This window comes from Cavia porcellus, unplaced genomic scaffold (genome assembly GCF_034190915.1).
Source record: "Cavia porcellus strain 051 isolate PalLab524CR breed Dunkin Hartley unplaced genomic scaffold, mCavPor4.1 scaffold_32, whole genome shotgun sequence".
Lineage (NCBI taxonomy): Eukaryota > Metazoa > Chordata > Mammalia > Rodentia > Caviidae > Cavia > Cavia porcellus.
This window is the reverse complement of record NW_026947515.1, coordinates 29,068,052-29,094,163: the sequence shown is the minus strand read 5'-3', so window position 1 is coordinate 29,094,163 and position 26,112 is coordinate 29,068,052. Positions and strand designations below refer to the sequence as shown.

At 42.1% G+C, this 26,112-nt stretch overlaps 1 protein-coding gene across 2 annotated transcripts in view; it reads right to left on the bottom strand.

Moving 5' to 3' along the window:
- Positions 1-26,112, bottom strand: part of Rptor (regulatory associated protein of MTOR complex 1) — a 366,523-nt gene that overhangs the window by 264,965 nt on the left and 75,446 nt on the right. For both annotated transcript variants that reach the window (XM_003464795.5, XM_063241865.1), the window contains exons 2-3: positions 14,947-15,049; positions 2,726-2,808 (exon numbers count right to left, since the gene is read on the bottom strand). In XM_003464795.5, the coding sequence (XP_003464843.1) occupies positions 2,726-2,808; positions 14,947-15,049 (186 nt within the window). The remainder of the gene's footprint in view (positions 1-2,725; positions 2,809-14,946; positions 15,050-26,112) is intronic.

Here is a 26,112-nt window from a genome sequence, read left to right as displayed (position 1 = left end):
TTATCACCAAGAACTTACAGAACAACCCTGCATTTGACATCCGTGAACCAGGTGGAGCTATCCTACCACATCCATTACATAGGCTTGTTTCTGAAATACAGAAGTCCCTGTAATGGGCTGTAGCAGGAAATCTAAGAACATTTTTAGCATATGTAGAAATGAATCCAATAGTCTTGGGATTCAAAAAGAAAATAATGAAATATTCATTGCTGTAGCTTGGCTTCCTGAATGCAGGAGAAGACCCCATTCTGCATGAACAGATTCTTACTAGGTGAAAGATGATACTTAATTCCAGAATCTACTTTAGGAATCCAGATGGAATCCCACACATACTGGTACACTGTAAAGGTACACTTCCTACACTTCCTAAGCATCCTATAATCTTTAAACACTCTCCATGTCACCAGCTCTTAAAAGTCTCTTTTATAGAAAACTATTTCACAGATCTGTTCTTGAATTTCAAAGACTACAGTCAGTTTCCTAGGCTATATACAATCAATCACCTGAGGGCTGCATCCTCTAGATCTGCAGTAGCCACCCCAGGATGGCCAAGCAATGATCTCCTCCTACATGCTCCACACTGCTGTCTTTGTGTCTGGGACCATTTATCTGCATGCAAATGTTGCCTGCCTACCCCAAAATGCCCCTTACAGATACCACAGAAGACATCTGCTGTTAGAAATTTAGAATAAGGGGCTGGGGATTTAGCTCAGCGGCATAAGCGCCTGCCTTGCAAGCAGGCAGTCATGAGTTCGATCCCCGGTACCGATAAAAAGGAAAAAACAAACAAACAAAAAAAAACACACACACAAAAGAAATTTAGATTAAAAAGTATAGTAGGGCTTTAGAAGATTCCTTTTACAGACAGCTAGTGTGAACTGGATGGCATCTGCCACATCAAACTAATAATAAAACAAGCAGTAAATAATCACTTAACACTCAAAAAAATTGTAAGTCATGTTAAATAGAATAAATGTGTAATGTCCTAAAATATTAAATATTTTTTTCTTATTGTGTACTTCTTTAAAAAGAAGAAAGCAATTAAAACAGTATAGGTTCTTTCTATAAAGTACCCCAAGATCCAAAGGTATCTGGTTTTATTCTATGTACACAATCAAAAGACCTGAACCTACATACTATCTTTTTTTTCCCTACTATCTTAAAATATCCAACAAAAAGCAAAAGCAAGTCAAACTCAGGAGAAGTCAGAGCAGCTGAGTCAGAAAGGCACTTCTTTAAATCAGGACAGTGCTGATAGCAACATCGCATCTCCCAGTACTGTCACTCTGCCCCACTCTCCCTTAAGTGCCGTCTCACCTTGCTGAGATCCTGGGTATCTTCAAAGCCCTCACAGAAGCTATTTTTCTGTGAAACACTATACATCTCAACTATTCTTAAAGGGATACACAATCAAAATACTGCTCCAGTTCTAACCCAACCCTAAATGCATTGCTCTCTCAAGAAAAGGCACTGAATTTTTATATAAACCATCAAGAGGCAACAGACTCTGAGAGGGAAAAGCAATGCCTTTAGGAATTTATCAAATAACCACTGAGAAACTACCTTCCGAAGAACAAAGGCCTATTATTATTGACTTGACAAGTTATAAATGCAAACCACAAAGACAGAGAGATGTATCCTCACTGCCAGGAGCTCCAACAGAAATTACCTAAGGGCACCATTAAAGGCAAGAACAAATTCATTTCTGACTATCCTCTTACTCGAGGAATGTAAATAATATACAAAAAATCCCTAAATTTCAGATCGTTTGGATAAATGATCCACAAATCAAATACCCAAGAAGGCAAGTATTAAGTAGGTCCCATAAGTCATTTGTTTCCATAAGGTTTATAGCCAGAAAGAGAGGAGATGCCCAGGCAAAGCACCTGCCTAACTTGCTTTCTCCCTAACAGATAATTTCAGTACAGATAATTTCAGAATCAGGTAGTCACACAAAGCTGGATGTAACAGAAGCACCTCTGTAAACATGCCAGATGTCTAAATTTCTATTAAACAATAGGTCATCAAGCTGGTTTATAAAAAGGGATAAAGGAAATAGGTCTTTGGGTAGTTTACAAATACCTAGATTTTAAGGGCAACATGACAGTTATATTCTCTGCCATTTTTATAAAAGGAAGGAAGGAAAGGGGTGGGAAAGAAGTGGGGGAGAAAAGAAAAGAAAAAGAAAAAGAGGGAAGCAAGCAAGCTGGCAATAAGATATAAGCAACAACAACAAAAAAACACTAATTGGTAACCAATTCCCTAAAAAGAAATCTACCTTCTGAATCAAAGTCTAAGTGCATAATAGGTGTCATCCTTTGAACACTGGGTACTTTTTTCTCTGCTACCTAAAAACAGACGACAAGAAGGATATAGCTCTACCTGGCTGGGGTTACAGAAGAGGTACTGAAAATATACTTCCTGTGCAAAATAAAACCCACCATTTAAGAATAACATGAAAGACCTGTTTTCAAAAGATTCTGTAAGGAAAATTCATGACACAAGACTACCTGCTGCATGGCTCACTGTAATGCATGAGCTGTCACTACAAACAATGTGTGTATACACCAACAGGCTAGGAGATGGCATGCAGACGTGCAAGGACCATACGAGCCTTGGAAATATGAGGTGAGAATCTACGGAGAATTCTAGCTTGAACTCAAAGAGTCTGTGACCAAGAAACTGAAGCTTCCCTGCAAGAAAGAAAAGGAATAACCAAGCTTACCCTTGGCTGCCAGTTCTCGTACTGCTTCTGTAAATTTGCACCGATGGTTTCCAGGGCTTTCTGAGGACCCATTGACAGAGGATCTGCAGAAGAATTGAAAACGAAACAGTTCTTTACACACGTGCTTCCTCCACTGCCAAAGTTCTCTTTCTAGCAGATTCCTCTTCCATACTCACTTCAATGTCACCAATGTGACTTCAGGTTTCGCTGCCTTAAACCTCATATGGACCTACTAATGGCTACAAAATGGTTTTATTAAAACCACTGCCACCAGAATTGTTTCCCTTCTAATCAAGTTTGCTTAAATTTCAGCACCTACCACTCTTCTGAACCTTTATTTCTACTCCAGTGCCATGTTCAAGGGAAGGATTAGTTGTTGCTCTTTCAAGATAGAAACCTTAACACAGGGACCCCTGTAGGGATCACACAGGATCCTGGATGCAACGGCAGGGGGGGAAAAAAAAAAAGGAAGGGACCACGAATGACACATTTTAATAATTTTCATTTATACCCTACATTCTCCCACCAAGAAAAAAATTAGTTTTACAAATATACATATATACCCGTGGTTTGCAGCTTCTGGTATGGCTTTTAGTGACAACAACTCAAAGCCAAAAGTTCTCAGATTTGCCCAGTGTTAGGCTCCCTTTCTACTCTTTAAAATGATTGAGAAACCCAACATGTTTTTATTTATGCAAAGGTTATCTGTTGGTATTTGACACATTAGAAATTAAGGTGAACAAAACTTTTAATGTTTTTACTCACTCATTAAAAAGTAATAAACCCACTGTATTTTGTTGGTTTTTTTTTTTTTTTTTTTTTTTTTTCCCTTTTTGAAACAGGATCTCTTTATGCAGTTTCAGGCTGGCCTTGAGCTCACTTTGTAGCCCAGGCTGGTCTCGAACTTGCAATGATCCTCCCGCCTCAGCCTCCAGAGTGCTGGGATTACAGGCATGAGCCACCATGCCCAGCTCTAACCCACTGTATTTTAACATGAATAATTATACTGAAATATAAGTACGTTCCTCACATTTAGTAAGAATAGTAACACTGCTGATGCTTTTGCAACCTTCTTTAGTATTAGGTTTAGGAGATGCCCAGACCCTCCTATCTTTTTCTGCATTCATCTGTTGCACTGTGGGATTTCAGTTAAGACCTGTCAGGAAAATCTCCCTTCACACAAATATTTATCACTAATAAAGAAAGGGGTATTTAAGTGAAGGAATAGCTAGTCAGGGTGTTTCCTTTGATACTACATCAAAACTCAACAACCAGTAGCTCCTTTGAGATTACTCGCAATGTAGTAGGTAAAGCCATGTCAATGAATGGGGACTGGTCTTGTGGAACCTTAAATGGCTACCTCACTCACAGATGGGCTTTGTAACACTGGGCACTGACCATCATTAGTTCAATGAGTTTTGCTGACCTTCCCTATTAAAAATAATAATACCAATAATATCACCATGATCTCATCAGAAAAGTCTTCCAAATCCTAATTTTTTTATTTGAAATCTCATATTTTACCACTGGCAACATGACAGGCTCACTTTGTTTATTTCCTCACCAAACATCCAGATCTGTGTTATTCCTTCGTGTGAAAAAAAAATGTGTGTGGTGAAAACAGCATGAGCCCAGCTCCTATCGCACCTGCGGCAGAGGGGTTGCCTCACCCAGACCAGCCCTGCAGTCAGCCAGATGCACCTGCTGAAGCACTGTCTCCCACCCCTACTGCTCCCCGACAGCTGCACCCACAGCGGAGGAGCTGGTCACCCGCCCTCCAGCCAGCAGCTCTACCACTAAGCAACAGCACATGAACATCCCATTCATCACACAGAAATCTTTAAAAACGTGCATTCAGTAGTTGAAATTTAAGGAAATTAATACATTCTCCTGTCCTATCAAGGGCAAACTCTTACGAATCAGGTTCTTTTTTTCAAATGCAAATGACCAGCAACACAAAACTCACAGTGACTCCCTTGATTCTCCCTAAGGCTTCAGAAGAAGTTTCTTTGCCTTAAGTTGCTTTCCCACCATCAACGAAGGTGTCAACATGGGGGAAAGGGCAAATGGCATCTTTTTTTTTTTTTTAATTTAAAGAAAGAATAAACAAAAAGGGTAGAAATAATACATAATTTCAAAGAAAAAATAAACAGTAAGAAATCACTAGTTGATAATTACATATTGTCCTCTTACAATAGTTGTTCAAGTTACAAAAGTGAAGCATACAAAGTGGACATTCAGCAAGACTGCAAACAGTTCTGTTCAACTATCCAACAAAAACCTAGTAATATGGTTAACAACCCTATACACTTAAACATGCATGTAGTTATCCATATCTTCATGTATGTTAAGATTAAACAAACCAAAGCAGGCTAAAATCACTCTGAACAAAGAATAATAGTATTGCTGGATTTCACATCATGATACTACGGGATCAGCACTGGATACTGTAGTGTCTCTTTCTTCAAAGCAGTTGTTCATTTCATCATGTGTTTTAAGATCAGTTCTCATAAACTGCGTGCATGAGTCTCTACATGTATTTCTATCCTTTCTATATTAGAGGGTGAAACAAAACAAAGCAAGACAAAACAAAACATATTCCTACAAACACATGAAATGAAAAAGTCATGTAAAACCACAGTACAAGGTGTTCTACAATGGTTACTGTGTAGTATCTTGTTATCTTCAATAGAATTGTCTATATCATCAGGCATAGTATAACTGAATATAGCAGTACATAACAATATTAATAAAAATAAAACATTGTAGATACTGTAAAACTTCAAAAGCAGGTACTAGTAAAACCAGAATGGGTATTCTAGTGAATTTTGTCATCTTCAGTGTAGTTGCCTATACTCTCAAACTTGATAATATCAATCATAACAGTTTTGAATAAAATCTGTCAATACCAAATGACATCTTGATAGTATTACAAAAACAGAGCAACCTCAGGAGCTCCTCAGGACCCACATACCCCAATGTGAGAATAGTAGTAAGCATTGCCTTTGACAGAATTAGAATACATGGAAGAAATTAGACTGCTCCTGCCTGTGGAAACTTGTTTTTCACCAAGGTCTGTGTGAAGCATTAAGCACCCCACCCTCTCATATGTCCAACTGCTCCTGGGAAGTGGAGACTTTCCATGGGCTTCCAGGCTTAATTATGCACACATGCTTCACTTAGGAAGTCAGGGAACACGACAAGGCTTTGAACCAAAAAGCAGCTGTCACGGCTTCAGAAGCAACCCCTTCCAACTTGACTGGCTGGCACTTGTGACATTTTCTCCCATTCCCTAGACATCTATGCTTAGATTGTTATTTCCTGATTTTTCTTATCAGACATTATCAGCAACCCCCTTCCATGGTACTTAGCATTTTTCTCTCTTCTATTCTCAGCACTACCCTACTCCCTGCCCTACTCCCAACACAGCTACATCACATTTTACTAAATTAATATTTTGTGTTTTAAGATATATTCATGGAAACATTCAATGTTGAGCCAATGAATATATCAAAACTATACCTTTTAGGTAGTGTTTACTTCTGGGCTTCCTAGATTGTTTCCTAGTCTTCTTATTTTCCATGTACCTAACAGAATTCTGCCTCAACAGATCCAAGCATTACTTCCCACACATTCATCTGCCGGTCTTTCCCATTCACTTGGCTGCTCCCTGGAAACCCCACTTTCACAGAAGAATGCAAGGTCCCATCTTGTAGAAAGTTAACGGCTCCCAGGAAAAGAGACTTATAGGCAATGATAAAAGGACTGCATTCTATCATCAAATTCCCAGACTGGTGACTGTAATATGAAAACTCCCCACATTTGTCAAAAGACAAAAATAGATACAAGTTCAGGAACTACAAACAAGGGAAGCCCAAAGAAATCTCCATCTAGACAATCATAATCATACTATTAAAATTTAAAGGCAAAGAAAACCCTCAGAGAAAAATCAGATCACATACAAAGGATCTGGAATTAGGGAAGCTCCAGGCTCCCTAACAACACTGAAAACCGACAAAACAGAGTGATTCTTTCAAAAGTTCCTATGAAGATAATTTCAGTCTAATATTCAACTTCAAGGAAACAAAATAGTCCTTCTTGACCCACAAACATGTACAAAATCTGTATCTTGTGCTCTTTTTCTTGGGAAACAAAGAAAATAATAAAGGATCCAAGAAATAAGGAGAAGGGAAGGGAAAGGAGGAAAAGGTGAGAAGGGAGGGAAAGGAAGTAAGGAAAGCAAAAGAGGAGAAAGTTCCACATACAGGTCTAGAGACCAAGGAATGAACTGCAGGAAGAGGTATGTGTTTTTAAAAAAAGCAAAAACAAAAATGCACCCTTGTATAAAATCCTCCCAGCTACTTGAGAGGTTGAGGCAAGAGGAGCCAAGTTCAAAGTCAGCCTGGGAAACAGAATGAGATCCTGTCTCAAAATAAGATATAAAAATAAAAAGGACTAGGGATGATGTAGTAGTAGCTCAGCAGTAGAGTGACTGCCCTGGGTTCAAACCCTAGCACTGCAAAAAACAAAACAAAAAAGTAATATGCTATTTCAGCACTGAAATAATTAACAGATCTGTAATACATGTAAAAATTAAATTCACTACAGTTTCACAAAAAACTTAGAAATAGAAAATTTGTGACTACAGGAGGGAAAAAGCATACATGGACAAGAAAAAAAAAAAAAAAAAAAAACTAATCCAAGACACCAAGGGAGGTGAGGACAGCTTTTTCTTAATACAACTATTAAAACCATCTGACTGCTCTAGCTATGCTCCAGCATTATTTTGATGAAAAGTAAAAAAACCTAACACTAAGCAATAGGATTCTATACCTGGGAGGCATCTGCACCCATGAATATGTCAGTTGTCACAGACTTTTCCAAAGAGAAAATCCAGGCCCTCTCCTTCTGGAAACTAGCCGTAGCTCCCTACGTGGCTGGCTGGTGCCCCATGAGCAGCTCTGGCTAAGGATGACTTGATGGAAACCAGATCCTCACTAAGATCTCTAGAAGATGTGTGGTAAATGTGTTACAATCAACCACAATAAATGACATGTTGGGAAGGGGATGCAGCTCCCTGGCAGCGCCTGCTTGGCAAGTACAAGGTCATGAGTTTGATTCCCAATACCAAAATAAATAAATAAATAACATGTGCACCTTCATTTCTCTCTGTTCTACAGGAACAAAGCTGTAAGGTCTCAAAGTAAGTGTAGCAACCCCATCAGGTCAACAGTAACCTGAACCACAGGGCTAGTATGGGAAGGACGAGGATTTGAAAAGTAAAGACGAGGGCCGCCTAAGCACATGCACCAAGGAAGCAGAAAGCACCGTGACAAACAGTAACAGCTGCGCATGAGGCCAGGGCAGGTCTCTGATGCAGTCAGCACACAGCTGACTGTGCAGCGCCGGTTCCAGTGGTCAGAAGAGCAGAAGCAGCTTCTCTATGGAAAGACAGGTCCACTGCACCTCATCTGGACCAGCACTTGGTACCACGTGCACATGGCTCTCACATCCTGCACCGCAGCAGGAGAGTTCCTGAGGCTTGACCTTCCCCCCGGGGAGACAGAAGCTCATCACCCACAGCAACTTGGCCCAGGGCGGGCTGTGGGCCGCCCTTTGTGGTGTACCTCACAGCACCCAGCAGAGATGCTGAGGCCTCATTAGCAGAGACAGCCTGACAGGGGCCTCAGTGTTGCCTCCCAGGCCTAGAATCAGGCCAGGACCAGCTAAATGGGCTGTCACCACTCATCTACTCGGAATCTCTGTAGTCAGTCGACTGTGTTCCCCTCCAGAATACGACAGTGACTAGTGAGGAGAAAAAAGAGAAGGAATACAGCAAAGACTAAGGAAAACTAAAATGATGTTTTTAACATTAAAGGAACTATCATTTAAATACACTAAAATTAAATTCCTGGGTGGACATTCCTGACCACCCTATCAGTCTGATGTGAGGTGAAGTGAAGAGAACACTGATCTAAAACTGCAGTTTTGTCTTAATAAACACTTGTCTTCCAATGCTGTCCTGGATTTCTCTTTAGGGAAACCTGGGAAGGAACTGATAAACTCAACAGCAAGTAAGTGTGCCAGTGAAACTGTAAATAAGTGGGTTGGTAGGAAAGTAAGTGACAATTAGCATTTATATAAAATGTTTTTCTTTTTACAAATTTCCCTACGTTCTCCTCCACCAGCAAGATTTTCAGCGTAACTTTTCAGTATTTTACAACTTTAGATCAAAAGATGTGAGTCTGACTCTCCTAACACAAGAGAAGCTAAAGTCTCAGCTCTCCCATAACATAGCCCGAGGTGTTGGGGGCACAGATGACATCTGGGCAGAGGAAAGATACAGCATTCTTCCTTTCTACTTCCTGCTGGCCACAAGGCCCTTCCTACACTGCACTCGGCCTCGTCCCTGAGAGACACCTACTCCTCAGGGATCCTGAACCTGGTCCTGAGCTTAAAAAGGACAGTCAGCGGCAGTGCCACCTAGCCAGGACAGGCTAAGCTCTGACCAAAAAGGGGCTGCTGAGCATTCCCACTCAGATTAGGTGCAGATAAATGGTGGAGATGGCTGACCAAAGGAAGGTGACACATCTGGGTTTCTGGGCTACTGTTAACACTGTTCTTGGGCTGGATTTCTTGGATGAGTGTGGGAAAATTTACCAAATTTTACACTTGAGTTAGGTGCACTCTTCTATAGGTAGATTAAAAATCAATAAAAATTTAAAATTCAAAGATCACATAGAGAGCTTACTGCTCAAAGAATCTTTGTACTTTTTTGTACCTTGTATCGAGTAGACAGTTAATAAACATTTGCTAATTGACTTACTGAGTATGCCTGCTGGATCAAGTGTAAATTTCTCTGTATGGTTTTCAAGGACTCTACTGCTAATTAGTGCTGTAACTCTGAATGACTAATTGTTGATTGAGAAAATATATAATGGCAAAAGGGTTAGTTTGAAATTAGGACATGTGCCAGATGTGGTAGAGCATGCCTGTAATCCCAGCACTCAGGATGCTGAGGCAGGAGGATCACTGTGTGTTCAAGGCACGTGGGGCTATAACATAAGTTCTAGGCCAACCTAAACTGCACAGCAAAACTGTCTCAAAAAGACCAAAAAAAAAAATCCAAAATTAGGCCTGGTTTTAATGCCCACACTTTACTAGTCATGGGGCCTCCTTTCTGTGTTGTGCAAGTAATACACAAAGCATGCAGAGTGAGGGGCCTGTCTCCTCACAGAGCTCCAGGACAAAGCCAGGAGCCTGCGGCTGCAAAGGACCAGAAAGGACTGCTCTGGTAGTGGCAAGACCTGCAGCACTCAAGTGTCTAGAGTCCTGGGGCAGGGACTGAAATTCTACAGGAGCAGTCTTTATTAGCTGGATGTGTCCTACCACTGAATTCTTACTTCCCGTGTGGCTACAAAATAAACTACATTACTGTGTTCTTTACAGCTGTTACACAGAACCAAGAGCCTGAGAGATTCCCAACAGATTTGCAGGGATGACTGAAGTACCTCATTTTAAAAAACAGCCTCATGGTTGCTACAAGGCTCAAATTGAAAGGAACAAGGGAGGAGGCTCTAAACAACTATGCCATCCTGTCTCAGAGAAGTAAATGGAGATACGAACCTAAGACTAGTGCAACTTCACAAACGAAGAGGGTTTTGAATGGCAAGTCCCAAAGAGCAGAAGTTTCAGCTGTGCTTACTGTGGTCCACAGCTGTGCCAGGAAGGCACAGGCAGCCAGTGACCACAGCTAATGCGGACCAGCAACCCCCATACACTGGGTGCCCAACAGGGCTGTTACCTCAGCCCCTCCAGAGGTGGGCTCAGTCTGCTGCTCCAAGCTTTGCTCTCGCCTCCCTGCTAGCCCACTTGGCGCTCCTCCCATAGCACCCTCTGAGCCCCAGACCCCTTGATGTTGATCTCCCACAGTCCTCTGGTGCCAGTCTGATCTTCCCAGCTAAACCCTGAGCACTACTCATAGCTCTTCTGTATTCACCTCCATGCTTATTAAAATGTGATCTCCACTGAGCATCTGTACACCAACCTGAGTGATTTCCTGTGTGCTGGTCAACAACAGAGTCTGTGTAAGTTTTCTATAATCACCAGAGCTATACAGGAGGCAGCCATCATTATTAGCTAGATGGGACAGCACACATCTGTAATCTCAGCACTATGGGAGGCTGAGGCAAAAGGATTGCAAGTTTAAGCACAGTACAGGAAAACTTAGTGACTTCAATTTAGCGACCCTGTCTCAAAAGGAGAGAGGAAGGAGTACAGGGGCTCTGGGCTCAATCCCTAGTACCCCAGAGATGGGAAAGAAAGGGAAGGAAGGAAAGAGGGGAGGGCAGGGCAGGGGAGGGCAGGGGAGGATGGGAAGAGATCCTTACTTTAGCCCATTGACACAGCTCTCTTAACGCCCACTTGTGAATTAAGGCAAAAAGAATGCTTTCCTCTCAGAAGTAAGAGAAAAAAGAGGGTTGGGGGTATAGGTCAGTGGTAGAAGACTTGACTAGCCTGCATGAGACCCTGGAGAAAAGAGAGGGGAGAGGGGATAAGACAGGAGAAGAGAAGGGAGAGGAGGAGACATATAGACAGACAGACAGATAGACACAGAGACAACAAAGTGCCACCCAAATAATTCCTTAGAATGAGAGAACCTCCATGTACTGTACAAACCTCTGGCATTCTTATCTTTCCTGATACATGGCTATCACTAGCTAGCACATAAAAAAATTTTTAGCTAAATTACACTTCTTCCTGTTCAGCATTCAGCTTTTTTATACTCTGAAACACAGACAGTATTCCCCACAAAAACAGGCACATTTCATTGTTCAGTGGAATTGTGTTTTGTATTACTGCTATAGCATTTAATGTCAGGCCATAAAACAAAACAGCCTCTCCCCTGTTTCTCTGGAAAAAAAATTTAAAAAGTCATTTCCAGGAAGGAAAACATCATCCTCCAACAGCCAGAGGGGGTAAGAAACAGGGGTGAGGTAGGAGAGAACACGACTGTTGGCTGTGTCAGAGCCCCAAGTGCAGGAAAGCGCATGACACCCCATCTCTACTCAGTAAGTCCAGCTCCTCAGGACATGGGTACCAGGCACCAAGCCACCTGATCTTGTGCTTCCCAGCCTCCTGAATTGTAAGTGACGATATTACTGATAAAGTACCCCTCCTCGGGTACTCTGTTATCGCAGCATAAACAGACAAAGGCCGTTGTAAGAAAATGTGGAAGAGGGCACTGGGTTGTGGTGGAGGCAGGACAGGTGCTGTTCCCGATAGGCCAGCCTTTGCAGAGTACAATTCCACAGTGCAGTCAACACCCCTCCAGGCATAGAATCAGGCAGAGGAACACTCCCCCCACCTTGGCCCCACCTCCCTCCCCAGGCAGCAAAAGCCAGAGTTCTAAAAAAGCAAATTAGGAGACCCACAACACAGGCTTGGACTCTGTGTACTCCAGAAGAAAAATGGAGACAAGACTGTTGTTCAGGTTGGGTACAGGAAACTCCAAGACTCAGGTAAAGATAACGAGGAAAGCTGTGAGAGAAGAGGCAAAAAGGTCCACGCTAGAGAAGGGGTCAGAAAAGGCCTTGGGCACAGAATTCTATACTGATGACCCAACAGAGGCTGGGCACCACAGAGAAAACATAGGGTCTAATCCCCAGGGCCAAAATGAAGACATCACACTACACCTCCAAGAATCTCAAAGAACCTCAAGAAAAATAAACCCCAAACCTAAACAGGGGAGGAAAAAAAGCAGTTACATCACAGAACAATTACTAAAAATTCAAACATTAAAAGAGAATCTTGAAGACAACCAAAAGAGAGAAAACACATACAGAGACACAAAGGTAAGAATTACAGCAAACTTCCCATCAAAAACTAAGCCAGAAAGCACAGGACTGTACCAAAACATGGAAAGAAACACATCAGCGTAAAATTCGACAAACGAGAAAAACCTTCTCATAAAAAAGACAATTCTTCAAACAAAAATCTGGGGCAATTCAATGCCTGCAGACCACCAATGCAAGCAATGTGAAAAGAAGGCTTCCAACAGAATGACTATGACACCAAAGAAAAATGAGACCCATTCACATGAAAGAACAGTCCCCGCCTGCATGCAGTGGTGCACACCCATAATCTCAGCACTCAGGAGGCTGAGGCAGGAAGACTGCTGCTGCAAGTCTGAGGCCAACCTGAGCTACACAGTGAGACACCAGCTTAAAAAAAACCCTGAACATAATAACATTTTCTCTTTTTTATGGAATGAAACTACTGGATTGTAGGACAAAAAAAGAAATCCAATTAAAACTATTTTAAAAAAGAAATTGAACATATCCTTAATATACATTCTAGCAATCTTAGTCCTAAATATCTATCCAAAAGAAAATACATCCACAAAAGACCAAGTACTTGCAGAAACTTCATACTTGTCAAAAACTGGAAATAAGCCAAAGCTCCATCAATAGGTAAGTGGGTAAACAACTATGGTACATGCACAAAAATGACATAAGCAGAAGCAGGTGCCAATGCATGCCACTTCATGGATGGCTCTCACATCCACTCTGCCCAGAGGAAGACACAAGACACAAAACAACAGATGATGTAATTCCCCTCACCTGCTGTCTGTCTGGAACAAAAGTTACATCAGTGTCGCCAAGAATGAAGGAAAGGAAAGGGACTGACCACAAAGGTGAACAAGGGAGCTCTCTTGGTACTACAACAAAAATAATCTGCACATTGGTGGTATCTATGGCACAAATGTACTGTATGTTTTGTCAAAGTTCAAAGAAATATGTTACAGCCAAAAAAGTGAGTGGCACTGCTTATCAACTACATCCCAACCTGATACAGTGTATCATCCCAAAGAACACAGCTCAGATGGGAGGACATAGTTTCAAGTCACACAGCTGGGATTAATATCCAGAATTTATATGTTTATATATTTACTACACTCAACAACAAAACAAACAGCCCACTTCAAAAATGGGCTAGGGTCCAACAAGAATACTCATCATCACCAATCTTTCAGAAAATGCAAATCAGAGCCACAAGATATTACCTCACATCCATTAGGATGGCTACTATCAAAAAAACCAAAACAATAAGCAGCAAAGATGTGGAGAAATTAGGACCCTTGTGCACTGCTGGCAGAGACATCAGATGGTACTGTGGAAAACAGTGGAGTGGTTACTCAAAATTTAAAACTACACTTATTATGTGACAGAGCAATTCCACTTCCTGATATATACACAGAATTGAAAGTAGTGTCTCAGATAGGCACTTGCATACTGGTGTCTGTTCACTATTGCTAAAAGATGAAAACATCTCGAATGTCCAGCAGTATTGAATGCATAAACAAAAAGTGCGCCATCCATACAACAAAGTATCATTCACCCTCAGAAAGGCAAGAGGTTCTGACACGTGCCACAACCTAGATGACCTTTTAGGGTCCTGCAAAGCAAAGTAAGCCAGACAACAAAAGCCAAATGTTGTGCTCTGACAATTATATGCGATCCTTACAAATTCATGGAGACAAGAGGTGAAGGGAGCTTTAAGGGCTGGGGATGAGAGTGTAGAGTGGTGCAGTGTGCACAGAGGTGCAGCTGGGGTGTTGAATGACGTAGTGACAGCTGCACAACAGTGTGAATGTGCTCAATGCCACTGACAGTATATTTCAACATGCTAACCCTATTTCACACCACAATTTCATTTTTAAAAAATAGCATGGTCTCTAGACTTTGCATAGGTTCAGATCACAGCTATACCACTCCCTACCCTCTAAAATGCAGGTTGGTACCAGAGCCTGCCGCAGAGTCATCTCGGAGACAGATGAGTTAATAAGTCAGGTGCTACAAAGAGTGTCTGACACACTGTGAGCACTCAACAGTCACTGGCCACTGCATTCTACCAAGTATCATTCAAGACTCTACCAGAAATGCCTTGACTCACCTTTGCAATAAACACTTGCAGCAGCTACCAGTCATTCTATTTTTAAGGTGTGTGTAGCTATGACTGTGAGCCAGACACGGAGAAAATTTAAAAGGAAAAAATCATAGAACTCATGACCAATACTTTATTAACTTTCCTTAAATCACATTCTCTTCCACAAAATACAGATGAATATATCTAAAATTATTTAAAGGTTGACATAACTCCAAGAAGAAATAAAATCCTCAGATTTACACCAGCAGGCCACAGAGAGAGTTGGCACTTACCAATCCAACATTCCAAGCGTGCACAGGGTGTGGTCTTCACCACGTCTGGGGGATCCACACCGACGTTCAGGCACAGGACTAAGGCCACACTGACAGTCTTCATCTAGAAGCACAATAGAAAACTGTAAACTGTAAAACTCAGCACAGATTCATAGGTACATTTCCCAGCCCACAATCGACCCCCGACACTCAACACCACGCCCCCACCCTCCAGCCACCCTCTCAACATTGTTACCTGTGCCCCAGCTTACTATGTCTCTGAATGTCATGCTACAGAATAAGTTGGGCATGTGGGGACGGGTGCATGGTAGGAGTGGCTTTTCTCAGGCATCATCATTAACTCCAGAAACAGTTATCCATTCAAAAGATACAAACATTTTAAAGCACCTGATGCAGTCTGCTAAGTTCCTTGGCAAAATTACACAAATCCGTTCAAGCAGTCTACTCCATGCTTATCAGCTTTCATAAGGAAAACTGCTCTGCCCATCTAGGCTGTGCTCTGCAGTAGCAGGCAGGCTGGACACTGCCCCAGGCACATCTGCACATCTGGTGCATATTTTGTGAACTGTCCATTCATATTCATGCCACTATAAGTGACATTTTCCAAGCAACTTTCATGCATTCTTTACATACCAAAGATGGTGATTACCTTACATTTGGAAATATTTCCTTGTTTGGTGTTTGCCATCTGATTGCTTCCTGACACACTGACATACTTGGCTGTCACCTCCTGTGCCTGCCTCCACACTTGCTCCCTTCTGGTACTCACATATTAGGAAACAGCCCTACCTACCAGTTGTTCAAACCAGAAAAAATTTGAAAGGCATCCTTCACCCACTCACTCTGTCAAAAAACACTGAGCACCTGCTAGGTGCCAGCCACTATTTGCGGGTGCTAGGGGTATATCAATAAATAAAAGCAATAAACCTCCACAGGGAAAGGGCTGGAGATGCCATTCAGAGCACAGACAGCCTGAGAGACAGACACCGGTCCTTCCTCCTTCCAGCCACCAGCACTCCATATTCAGTGCATCACTGCATTCTCCTCATCCTCATTACTGTCTCCTGATTAAGCACCTTTCAAATCACCACCAGCTCTGCCTGGGCTCCAGTTCCACTGCACATGTATGTGACTGTGCACACACACCTACACCCTTATCTCCTCAACAAAGGCTGCAACTGTTGCAGACCAGGCTGTAAACATAGTAGCTCACTGCTCTGTTTACATAAGTTCCAGAACTATTGGAGAGCTGCAGAATACACCATTAAACCCCAGCTTCCCATCAGTCGCTCTGTATCCTTCAGGACAATCAGCATAGCCACGGGACCCTCACTCCTGACCTCACTCCCTCTGCCTGGCACTTTCCAACCTCCAGACAGCTCTCCTCAGGCCTCAGGATAAACATCCATTTCTCAGACCCTTCCTGAACACCTCCTGTATCACATTTCGCCCCTTCAGGCAGAGCCTTGGGTGTCTTCCCAAATGCATGGTCCCACCACTGTGTCAGAACACAAACATGGCACAGACCAGCTGCTCAAGGAGTGAACATGAACATTCTGACCTAGTTTTCTTTTCTTTTTTTTTTTTTTAATTTACTTATTTTTTGTGCTGCAGGGAACCACACCCCCAGCTAGTGTATAATTTTTGTTTTACAAGTGGCCTTTAATCCATTTGGATGTTATGTTGGTATAGGATACATGTTGAGGATTGATTTTTTTCTTTCAGGAAACTAGTTTCAACGTTAGGTGTCTTGTTAGATTGTCTGTCCCTCCCAACCCAACTCACAAGTTTCAGGGCCCCTTCAGTTTATGTTAATTCTCCCACAGACCTGGGTAATTAGTTCATCAACCAATAACTCCTCTAGTGTTGTGCTGATTTAAACAATTTAACTTTACCTTCCATAATACTTGCAAGCGCCAGTTTTTCTTCCTCAACAAAAAATTTTAAAGCTTACTTAGCTATTTTATCTTCATCTATTTTTCCAAAATTAATCACTTATTCAATTTTAATCCCACTGGGATTTGGAATGAAGCTGCACTTATTTAAATCAAACATTTAGTCAAATTTGATAAGTAACACCTTCACAACATTCTTCACGTTAGAATGTGTCAAATCTTTTAATTTTTATTCAAATCTCCTTTTAACTCTGTCAGTGTTTTGTAGTAGTCTTCCTCAGAATTCCCATACATATCTTAAAATTACCCCTAAACATTTCATGAGAGTCTGGGAAATACACATACTTGTCTCTACCGGTTACCTATTGATACCCGCTCATGTGGAATGCCAATCTCTAGTCACTTCACTAAATTCTCAGTGACATATAACCCTCTGGTGGGTCTCTTCAGATTTTATACACACCATGACACTATTACACTATGAAGAATGATAGTCTGCCCCATTCTTTCCAACAGGCCATTCCTCTTTTTCCTATGTTAGATCTTCTTGTATTACTCAGAACTTCTAAAATAATGCTATTAAAAATTATGAAAGGATGACAGGGGAGATCTCTGTGCTTGATTTTAATGAGATTGTCATGTTTCATCACTGAAAATGATGACAGCTGCTGCTTTTAAGTATAATCTTTATCACATCAAAGTAAAGTTTCCCTGTTCAGCACAGAATGTAAAGCTCTGTAGAGAAAAAGAAGGATTTCAGCCCATCCTCTCCCAATACTCTCTATCTACAGGAACTGCACCCCTTCCTCAGTAACATCCTGACGGGAAGAGCATGTTCCTCAGATATGTACCAGAATCCTCTTGCTGAGGGAACCTGAAGACACATGGTCCCTTGTCTCATCTGGAGAAAGGAATGAAATGCAGCCGGAACACAAAATAAAAGTGACTGCATTTGTCAGTCACCTGCCGTTTGTATTTGACCGGTTAACACAACATCCGTCCAGATGTTATGCTGGTATATGACACATGATAAAGACTGATTTTTTTCCCTCAGCCTTTGAAGACAAACTAGCTGTGAAAAACAAGAAGCTCTACGGGAACCTTATTGTGACCCCCCCCCCCAAAGTCCCAATGGACAAGTGCTAACATGTGCTTAGTACAGTTTCAAGCCCACGTGTGTCTTGCTCATTTGCAGCACAGAACCATAGGTCTCAAGCAAGGCACCGCGTCCACCCTGCAGCAAGTCCCAAGCGTCTTCCTGAGGGAAATGCAGGCTTTGGTTGAAGTCCTCACAGGCGAACTCCATGAAGAAGGCAACCCACACAGCGTGTTTAAACTACAGGCATTCTCTTTGCCCACAGCTTCCCTTTCCTCAGCTTTAAGCCAAATGGGTCAGCGAACCGTACATGGAAAATCTCAGGGATAAGCAACTCATGAATTCTAACTTGCATAACACTCTGAGAAGCGTAATAAAAATTCCATCCTGTGAATCAGGATGTGTACCCAGCCTGTATACGCTACCCACCCAGTAGCCACATAGTAGCACCTCAGTTTTTAGAGCAGCGACTGAGTTTGTACTTGGGTCCTTATTTTACTTGATACTGACCTAAAATGCAATAGTAGAGATGCTGGCAATTAAGTTTGCCAAGAAGAGACCATAAACTGCTTTTATAAATGAAGAGTCAAAGTGTAATAACATATTGACAGGCCACATTCATGTAATTTTTATTAAAGTGAATTGTTATAATTCTTCTCTTACCACATTATTATGGTTAATCTCTTAGTGTGCCTAATTTACAAATTAAATCTTATCATAAGTATATATGTACAGGAACAAAAACACAGGCTGTCCAGGGCTCAGTACGACCCACAGTTTCAGACACTGACAGTGATCTTGGAACACAGTCCCATGGATAAAGCAGACCATCTGCTTCACCACAGCAGAACTTTTCCACTCTGATTTCCCATTTTGTCCTTAATCTGCAGTGAACATCCCTACAATGACATCATGCTCTTTTCATGGTTTCAGATGAGGAAACTGTCTGTGGCACAACTAAAGGACTACAGCTATCTGCCACTCCCTGGGCAAACTCTGCTGGCCACTTCTTGGGGCAGCACATTCTCTCTCAATATTCACAGCCTTATGGACTCTGGAGGGAGGGGCAGAACACTTTTTGGGGCTGGAACTTGCTCAGTAATTTGTCAGGAAGTTCACATCCGGGTTCTGGGCTCCATTCTCAGCATATCTGAGTAGTAATAGCTTCCATTTATTAAGTGCCCAACCCTAACAGCCACTGTGCCCTGCAGCCTGAGAGCATGATCCCCATTAATCCTCACTAAAGGGCCATGATGGGGTAATGGAGTCCACAACTTAGGGAAGGATCAAGGAGGTGAGCAGAGGGGCTGATCTTAGGACAAGCTCTGTGGGGGTGTGCCTGCTTCTTCCCTGTCACAGAGAGAGTACAGTATTCATGTAGCATCCCCAATATCCCTGATTCAAGTAAAAAATTCTCAGTAAATTCCAAGCTCTGTAGACAAAGGTCAGATGCTAAAGGGCCTCACTTTAGGATGCCTGCCAACTGTGCATCCTCAAATTCACCAAATGGTACAGAAACAATTTCTTCTTCAGTGCAGTAAAAGTAAGCAGCCTGGTCCTCACACAGAAAGAGTAAAGACAGCTATGCTACTAGGATGGAGACATGGAAGAAATCCATTTGATTCATCTTTGCTTACACAGTACATACCTAACCCAAAAGCCTGCACTGTACTCCTGAAGAAAAGGAAAAAACTCAAGAATACAGTCGTAGACCTGAGTATTGGTTCAATATCCAGCAGGCAACTTAATTCCAAAATTAGGCAAAAGATGACTACTAAATATCCTTAAGTCAGGCACTTAATGTATTCCCTCCAAAATAAGACCAGGTCTTAAATCAATTTTTGTTCCAAAAGACTGTATGGCTTACTTTCAGGGGATGCCTAATATTTTTCATGTACAACAATCTACATTTGTTCATGTACAAAATCTATGTTTATTCAAATAGTTACAATAGTTTTTGATTTAAGGAAAGGAAAACTCAGAACCTAGTCCCCAGACCATGTCTCATGTGAGACGATCTGGAGGAACACTTGTATTCACATGTACTAGCATTTTCACAATGAAATACACCAAGTTCAACCTTCACTGAATAAATAAAGACTGTAGATGCCTCATCCAAGTTCAGACCAAGTTCTGCCCAGATGTGATGTGGCAACATTCCAGGGCTGGAGATCTGTGGCTCAGAATTGCACATAACGATCTGCAGACCTGTTCACGCACACACCACTCCCGTGATTGTCACTTTCCAAAGAGTTCAAATCAAATCACGGAGGATTTCTTTATTGGCATCTTTCTACTTAATGGATTTTACAAAAGCCATCTATTTTTTTTTTAAAGACACAGGGATTAGGTGGTGGGACCAACTACAATCTGAATCCCTATGTTGACATGCCCAACATCTAAGCCACTATGTGCAGAACGAAGAAACGATGTAGGTTAGGCTGCCCGGCCACTGCCATCACCCTGTGCTGAGTGGAGCTCATACATAAACAAATAGGTGCATGAAGCACAGACAGGCGAGCGCACTGAAGGTTCACCACTGATGCCATAATGCACATTATTCCCCTGCTTGTCTGAGGACAGAGCCACCCATCCCAGGAGCCCTCATTAGGACTCGGTGCATCAAGAAAAACTCAGAGCAGAGCTGAGGCTACACAAATGTATAATTTATAAAGAAAGTCAGAAACTAGAACATACAGCAAAGAGTGGAGGAAAGAGAGAGATGGGTGATCAGCTTGTTCAAGAGAAGGAAACACCAGCTTCCCCCAACTCCCACCCCAAAGATGCTGGAGACAAACAATAGCAAGAAACACATCCAGCTGAACTCCCACAGCTAAAGACTGTCACACAGAACAAGACCACGACTGCCAGTGGCAACTGCGTGGCTTGGGAGAGCTCCTAACTTTGTTTCTAATATGCCTCTGTTCCTTTCAATGGGAGCTAAAAATGAGAACAGAGGTTCCGGAACTTAGGCACTAAGTGTGTGTTCTTGAGTCAGAAAGCTAATTTAGGTTTAAGTGTGCTTCTTTTTTTTTTTTTAAAGGCCAAATATAGTCTATATTTCACTGCTTTAAAAATTTCTCTGTCTTGCTGAGTGTGGTGACACACACCTGTAATCCTAGCACTTGGGAGGCTGAGGTAAGAGGATCACCATGATGCCCGCCTGGGCTACACAGTAAGGTTGAACTGCAGAGCAAGACCCTGTCTCAAAAAAACAAAAACAAAAACAAAAACCAACTCTACTCTTATAAAACAGCCCAATACTCAAGTCATTGTTTCTCTCTCTCTCTCTCTCTCTCTCTCTCTCTCTCTCCCTCCCTCCCTCCCTCCCCACCCCCCCTTCTCCTCCCTCTCTCCCTCCCTCACTCACAGTGGTAGGGATGGAACTTGAGGCTTTGTGCAGGGTAGGAAAGTACTCTACCACTGAGGTACTTGTCCAGCCCAAGAGATAGATCTAAACATCAGAGTTAGGAACTTCTGTCCACTGCTCCCACCTCAGACGTGTATGCCAAATGCCATGGCCCTCGTGTGGCTCGTACCTACTTGTATGACATAAATCACTCACGAGACTTGGGGTGAGTCTGGTTCCAATATCCTTGAGAAATTTACATTCCTAAGAATCAAAACAGGGAACTATATAAAAATAAACCCCAAAAAAAGAGAGTCATTTTAGCTTAATTTAAAGATACAGGCTGGGCATGGTGGGACAGAAGGTTGAGGCAGGAGGATTGACTCAAGTTTGAGACCATCTTGGGCTACACAGTGAGTTCAAGGCCCAATTCAACTACTTCGTGAGCCCCTGTCTCAAATAAATGAATGAATGAACCAAAATAAATACTTTTTTAAACAGGTTTCTAGGCCAAGCATGGTGACACAGGCCTATAATCCCAGCATTGGAGGATCACAGCCTGGACTACATAGTGAGTTTAAGGCCAGTCTGAACTACATAGCAAAACCCTATCTCAAACATAAATAAAATAAAATGACTTCTATACCAAATATACTCTTTGGCTCCTTCATGAGAAATGGCCAGCTCTGGTCCACATCTGTGACATAGTGTGTCCACAGGGCTTTAAATGAATCATCTCCACCCTGAGAGCCCCATGGGCTGCCAATCCACACTCAAGAGGGTAAACAAGTAACTAGGAACCCCTCTTTCCCTTCTCTTATAACACCATATAGGGCTTAATTTAAAACATGTGGCATTTAGGACATATGTGACACACTACGGAGCATGTGTTAAATGTAGCATTATATGACAGAAAATTAGACAGCCATAAAAAGGAACCCCATGGTAGAGTGCTTGTATAATATATATTAGGCCCTGGACTCAACCTCCAGTAATAAAATAAACACACAACTCAGGCAGTAAACTCTGGAAGCAAATGGGCAGACTCGGTAGTATATGAATTATGTCTCAAAAAAAGATGTTAAGACATGTTTTAAAGAACATTAAAGGGGCATGAGACAGTTCAAACAAAATGGAGTAAAGAGAAGGTAAAAGACTCTATCTGTATTATTCAAATGTGCAGAGTCATGCAAAATTCACTAAATAAAAACAATATCAGGAGTAGTTTGGATCTCTAGGGAGGGGAAAATGTGGATGAGCCCTCTTAGCACATGGCCCTTCTATGTATGATCTTTTAAACTTCCTATCATAAATGTAGCTTTCTTCTGTAAGCAGAAGAAAGTTTTTGGTACTGGGAAAGAAAGTTTTGGGTACTGGGGATCAAACTCATGACCTCCTGCTTGCCAGGAAGGCGTTTATGCCACTGGACTAAATCCCCAGCATCTAGGTAGGAATCATTAAAATGATTTTACCAGCATACTCAAGACTTTTTCTCACAAGTGCAGGTACATATACACACTGAACTCAGATGCGTATCTGTAGTAACGAGCAAGCTGAGACAGCTTCGAGGACTGTCATGTAGGCCTAGATAGCACTCTCAGAGATGAAGTGCTGTTGTCACTTATTCCTGAGAACTCTAGTCCTGCAGTTAACAAACAGTGGGTCATGGTAAAGCAAATACAGTGAAAGGCTGTAATACAGATTTTCTCCACTCCTTCCCAGCTCAGAACACAAGATAAAACCCTCTGTTAAATGTGTTTCAAGAGACTAAGTCTTTCCAATTGGTTCCAAGGCTTCAAGATTACTTTTGACAAAATGTTCAACTGCAGCTTTACTACTCCTAAAATAAATTAAAATTAGTAACATCATCATGGGACTGACTCATTCATTAGAATAAATGTCCCTTCCCTCTTCATTCATAGGGCAAATTTCAAGATAGTAACCCCAAGAAGGCAACAGAGATGCGAAGCCCCAGACAGGCTAAAGACACAAGCTTATGGGACTTTACAACACAAAGTTGTGAAAACCAAGGGAGCTTTGCTCTGTTTCCACACCAGCCTCCTGGTTGGACCATCGTAACTTATGAAGGCATCCCAAGGCCCTGGCACTCATGTGGAAGGAATGGGAAGGATTCTGCCAACAGGGGCCTTAAAGAAAGGCTTCTCACAGCAGCTGGCCAGTGGCCCACCACAGCTGCCAAGCAGAAACATGGCAAAACTGGATGTTTTGGGGAAGACAACGAGCACTGATGACAAGGCCAGGAAGAGAATAGAGGAAGAAAATTAGCCATGAGGCCATTAAGGTGAAACAGGAAGGCCTAAGCAAGGTGAGGCAAGAATGGAAAGGGACAAGAAAGATAAGGATTCCTATACAGAGCAGGTGATAGCAGTGCAGTAAGTGGGCATCAGAGATGAATGACAGATAAATAAAGGTCTTAAATGGCTGACCCCAGGAACAAAACACCGCAGAGGAACCACGGCAGACTCCAGCTTCTGTCATGCTCATCATCCTTCTAACACCTGGCATACATGACCACTTCCCACAGCTTGGCCACTCCATAAAGCAGAAATAAAGACAACTATGTCTATACTTTTCACTAAGCACTGCACGTAAACAGATCCCTACAACCCATGATGCAAGACCAAGAATCAGAGTCTGTGCCCTCAGTGCCAGGACACTGGCCCAAGTGCATGAATGTCTACTGGTTCTTTGGGAGGCGGCGGCAGCTTCCCTAATTCCTCCCCAAGTCTCAGGAGTGCAGCACCATAGCTTCAGGGTCTGGCTTTTGGGTCCTACAGAGATTCTTGGACAAACTTCTTCTGCTTAATCTAACTGGAGCAGATTTTCAGGGTATTGTTTTTCTGTGTATTTGTCTGTTTGTTTTTTGCCTGAATGGCTTTGCCACCTACATAAAAATGATGGCTACCAAACCTTACCTTAGTAAAGAAATGTTCAAAAGCACTCCCATGACTGAACTACTCCAAGGAATTCTAAGTGAGAAATTACCACAGGACAGGGCCAAAGGTGAAAAGGATTATAAACAAGAAATAACCAAACGTGACATTTCAATTTCTTCCAAAGTCCTGGGGATAAAGCCGACAGCACACACGAATATCCTTTGGGGATTATCGACCACTAAACCCAGCTAACAGCAAACCTGGATCTAAGAATCAAGTCTGTGGCCCAGAATTTAACAGGCACAGACTGCACATTTTCATCAGCTGCCACAATTCTTTCCTTGGTTGCAATTTTTAAGATGTGAGTAGAGAGGTAGAGCTGCTCTTCACTATATTTTCTTCTTGACATGCCCCAAATATTCTTTAACATTTCTCTATCTGGTTGGATCTCAGAAAATGTGGAAACATGCATGACACATGGAATGCAAATGGCCACACATCAACACGTAGGTCCCTCATCTGTACACAGGACCTGCACCTTGCTCGGGGTTTTCTGAAAGGTCTACCAAGCATGAGAATCAACTATTCCTAAAGGAGCCACAACAATAATGTTTTTTTAAAAAAAATTTTTTTTCTTGATACATTAAATTTTTAAAAGAAAATCCAAGCAGCCTCAAAAGTATCTTTTGATGTTTAGACTGGTTATCTTTTCTTCAAAAAAGAAAACCACTTCAAAAATGATATTCTTCAGGAAACATTTTAAGAAGCAAGTAGGAATAAGGCAGGGCCTCTGAAACACTGACAGCAACTTGTCATCAGGGAGGCCACTGCTTAGTTCCCACTAGGCAGCCTGGGCACGCTGTCAGGCTGCAGCCCTGGTGTGGCCAATATTACTTGGGGCTGGGCTCTCTCCAACCAGGGGCAGATCTATCAGGCCTAGCTTGTCTTTAGACCTCCAGCACCTGGGGCTCTCACAGACAGGGAGAGTGTCAGATATCTGTGGAAGGGAGAGACATTCCACAAAACTGGGAAGAAACCCCATGTTCCTCCAGAGTTCTAGGACGAGGAGTTCATTCATGCAGTCATATGTAGTGACTTGGCACCTGAAGAGGGCCAAGGTGTACACTTCATCCTTTGCATGGTCACAGGGTCCCCAAAATCACACCACCTCAAAACTACTGTCCAATGTTAAACCACAGAGAACCCCTGAATCCATATTAGTTTTTTAAAATTATCATTAAATGTATTTCTTGCTGGACACGGTGCCACACGCTTATAATCCCAGCATTGTGGGAGGCTGAAGTAAGAGGATTATAAATTCAAGTCTAGCTAGGGCAACTAAGCAACTTAGCAAGATCTTGACTCAAAATAAAAAATTTAAAAAGGACTAAGGCTCAAATCCCAGTACTGCTCCCCCAAAAGTATTTCTTAACTGACATAAAAACAAAAAATTTTGCATATTAATGAGGTGACTTTTGCTATGTGAACATAAGCATTTATTCCATGCTCTTCAAACTGGGATAAACATTACAGATTTCTTTTTTTTTTTTTTTTTTTTTTTCTTTTTTAATCAGTACCGGGGATTGAACTCACAACCGCCTGCTTGCAAGGCAGGTGCTTATGCCACTGAGCTAAATCCCCAGCCCCAACATTACCCATTTCTTCAAACACTGACCTTTTTTATAGTGCAGACTCTCAAGTTCCTTTCTTCTTTGTGGAATATACAGCACACACTCACCATCTGTTGTCCCTCTAGTGCGCAGCAGCACAGAACTCCCTGCTCCTACCAAACCCTAACACAGTACCCATCGACCAGCCTCTCCCCAGCCCAGATATGAGCTCTCTGCAGTGTCTGTACATGAATGCTATTGCATATGAAATATGAACATTAAAAGACAAGTCACAAGAGACACCGATACTGGGTACTCA